Here is a 2,041-nt window from a genome sequence, read left to right on the forward strand (position 1 = left end):
TTTTTTTAACTTTTTTAGAGACGAGTTCTATGTTGTCCAGGTTGGCCTTGAACTCCTGGGCTCAGGTGATCCTTCCACCTCAGCCTCCTGAGTAGTTGGGATTACAGGTGTGAGCCACCAAGCCTGGTTCCTTTATAACTCTATTACTTCTTTTTTTTTTCTTCTTCTTTTTTGAGACAGAGTATCGTTCTTGTCACCCAGGATGGAGTGCAGTGGCACAATCTCAGCTCACTGCAACCTCTGCCACCCAGGTTCAAGGGATTCTCGTGCCTCAGCCTCCCAAGTAGCTGGGACTACAGGCACGTGCCACCATGCCCCACTCATTTTTTGTATTTTTAGTAAAGACAGGGTTTCACCATGTTGGCCAGGCTGGTCTCAAACTCCTGACCTCAAGTGATTCACCCATCTTGGCCTCCTGAAATGCTAGGCATGCGTGAGCCACCGCACCCGGGCTTGTAACTCTGTTACTTCTGAAAACTGTAAGATATTCTCTTTATCTCTTCAGTGTTCTGAAATTTTTTATGATATTTCTTGGTATATGACTCTCTCTATTCATTTTGCTAGGCATTCAATAAACCTCTTGAATCTGAACATTCATGTCCTTCATTTCTGAGAATTTTTTATGTCGTTTCTTAAATAATTTTCTCTTGGATTTTGTTCTTTGAGGTAGATCTGTTAGCTCACTATTGCCCCTATTGAACTGATACCCTAATTTTCTTAAAAGTTTTTTGCTTTCGATGTTGTCTCTGTTTTCCCTGAGTTCTGTTTCTCCGCTTCTTTGTTTTGGTTTATCTCTTTGATGCTTTCCTTAAATGTTTATTAGTCCTTGGATAACTAAGCATAAGGATACCTGGTGGACAGGTGGAGCTTGCTGACTTGTAAGCCTCACAGTTAGGTGATCAGGACACCTCCAGTCTTTTACTTGGTGACCCCTAAATGTCAGTGTGTAAAAACAACTTTCCCCTGAGGATTGTTCACTGGAAAAACTAATCTCTGTGGCAGTGGGTATACATTGCTGCTGTTCTCAGGATGGGAAACAGGGTCAAGGATCTCACTGTGTAGTATGTAGGCTTTTGCCCAGCACCCTGTTTTCAGCCCTGTGCCTCACCCCTGCTAAATCAAAGAGTAACTCCTCTTGAGCAGGGGCAGTTTGCATTATCTCTGATCACTTTGCATACAATTATCTCTGGATATATGTGAAGTGGTTCAATTTCAATGTAGCAAAGAGCTGTTAAGAAACTGAACCATTTGATATGTGCACATTTTCTATGACATTTCTTGGTATATGACTCTGAGCTAATTTTATACATGTTTACTTCAGGAACCCTTATTCCGAGAGCATAAAAGAAATGCTAACGACATTTGGAACTGCTACCTACAAGGTGGGACTAAAGGTTCATCCCAATGAAGAGGATCCTCGTGTTCCCATAATGTGTTGGGGTAGCTGTGCATACACCATCCAAAGCATAGGTGAGGGATTGACAGCTGTTTCTCTGTATATCACAAGCATTTGTTGATATGAATTAGGTGTAGAATCTTGTTTTTTAAATGAAATGTTTAAAGTGGGTAACAACGTGAAGAAATAATAAAAAGACTTAAAAGCAAGAAATGTAGTGTACTGACAAAATACTAGATTGATAGTTCATAAATTAACCACAGCAACAAGAGAACTCTTGGTGGTGATTATAGCTTCTTGTCAGTTGAAGGAATGTGCTGTTCATTTTTACTTTGTAACCAAATGTAATTCTTGTGAAATGACTTTGAAGATTCTGAAACTTGACAATATTGTACTTTCTGTAGAATTGGGGATTTTTTAACCTTTTTTAAAAAATTGTATTAAAATATTCATAACATAACATTTACCATTTTAACCATCTTTAATCTGTAGAAAGAATTTTGAGTGATGAAGATAAACCATTGTTTGGTCCTTTACCTTGCAGACTGGTAAGTTCTCAGTTTATTCAGTTCATGAAAGGGGGGCATGGAAATTAGGTGGTTCTGCTTCTTTTAATCTTACGGATCTGCAGTAGTTACTACATTC

At 39.1% G+C, this 2,041-nt stretch overlaps 1 protein-coding gene across 1 annotated transcript in view; it reads left to right on the top strand.

Annotated features, from left to right (window-relative positions):
- UBR2 (ubiquitin protein ligase E3 component n-recognin 2) overlaps nucleotides 1-2,041 on the top strand; it is a 135,689-nt gene that overhangs the window by 105,194 nt on the left and 28,454 nt on the right. Inside the window, exons 33-34 of the mRNA XM_011986898.1 lie at nucleotides 1,322-1,470; nucleotides 1,889-1,944. Coding sequence (XP_011842288.1) covers nucleotides 1,322-1,470; nucleotides 1,889-1,944 — 205 coding nt within the window. The remainder of the gene's footprint in view (nucleotides 1-1,321; nucleotides 1,471-1,888; nucleotides 1,945-2,041) is intronic.

This window comes from Mandrillus leucophaeus, unplaced genomic scaffold (assembly GCF_000951045.1).
Source record: "Mandrillus leucophaeus isolate KB7577 unplaced genomic scaffold, Mleu.le_1.0 Scaffold3, whole genome shotgun sequence".
In the NCBI taxonomy this organism is placed as follows: Eukaryota; Metazoa; Chordata; class Mammalia; order Primates; family Cercopithecidae; genus Mandrillus; species Mandrillus leucophaeus.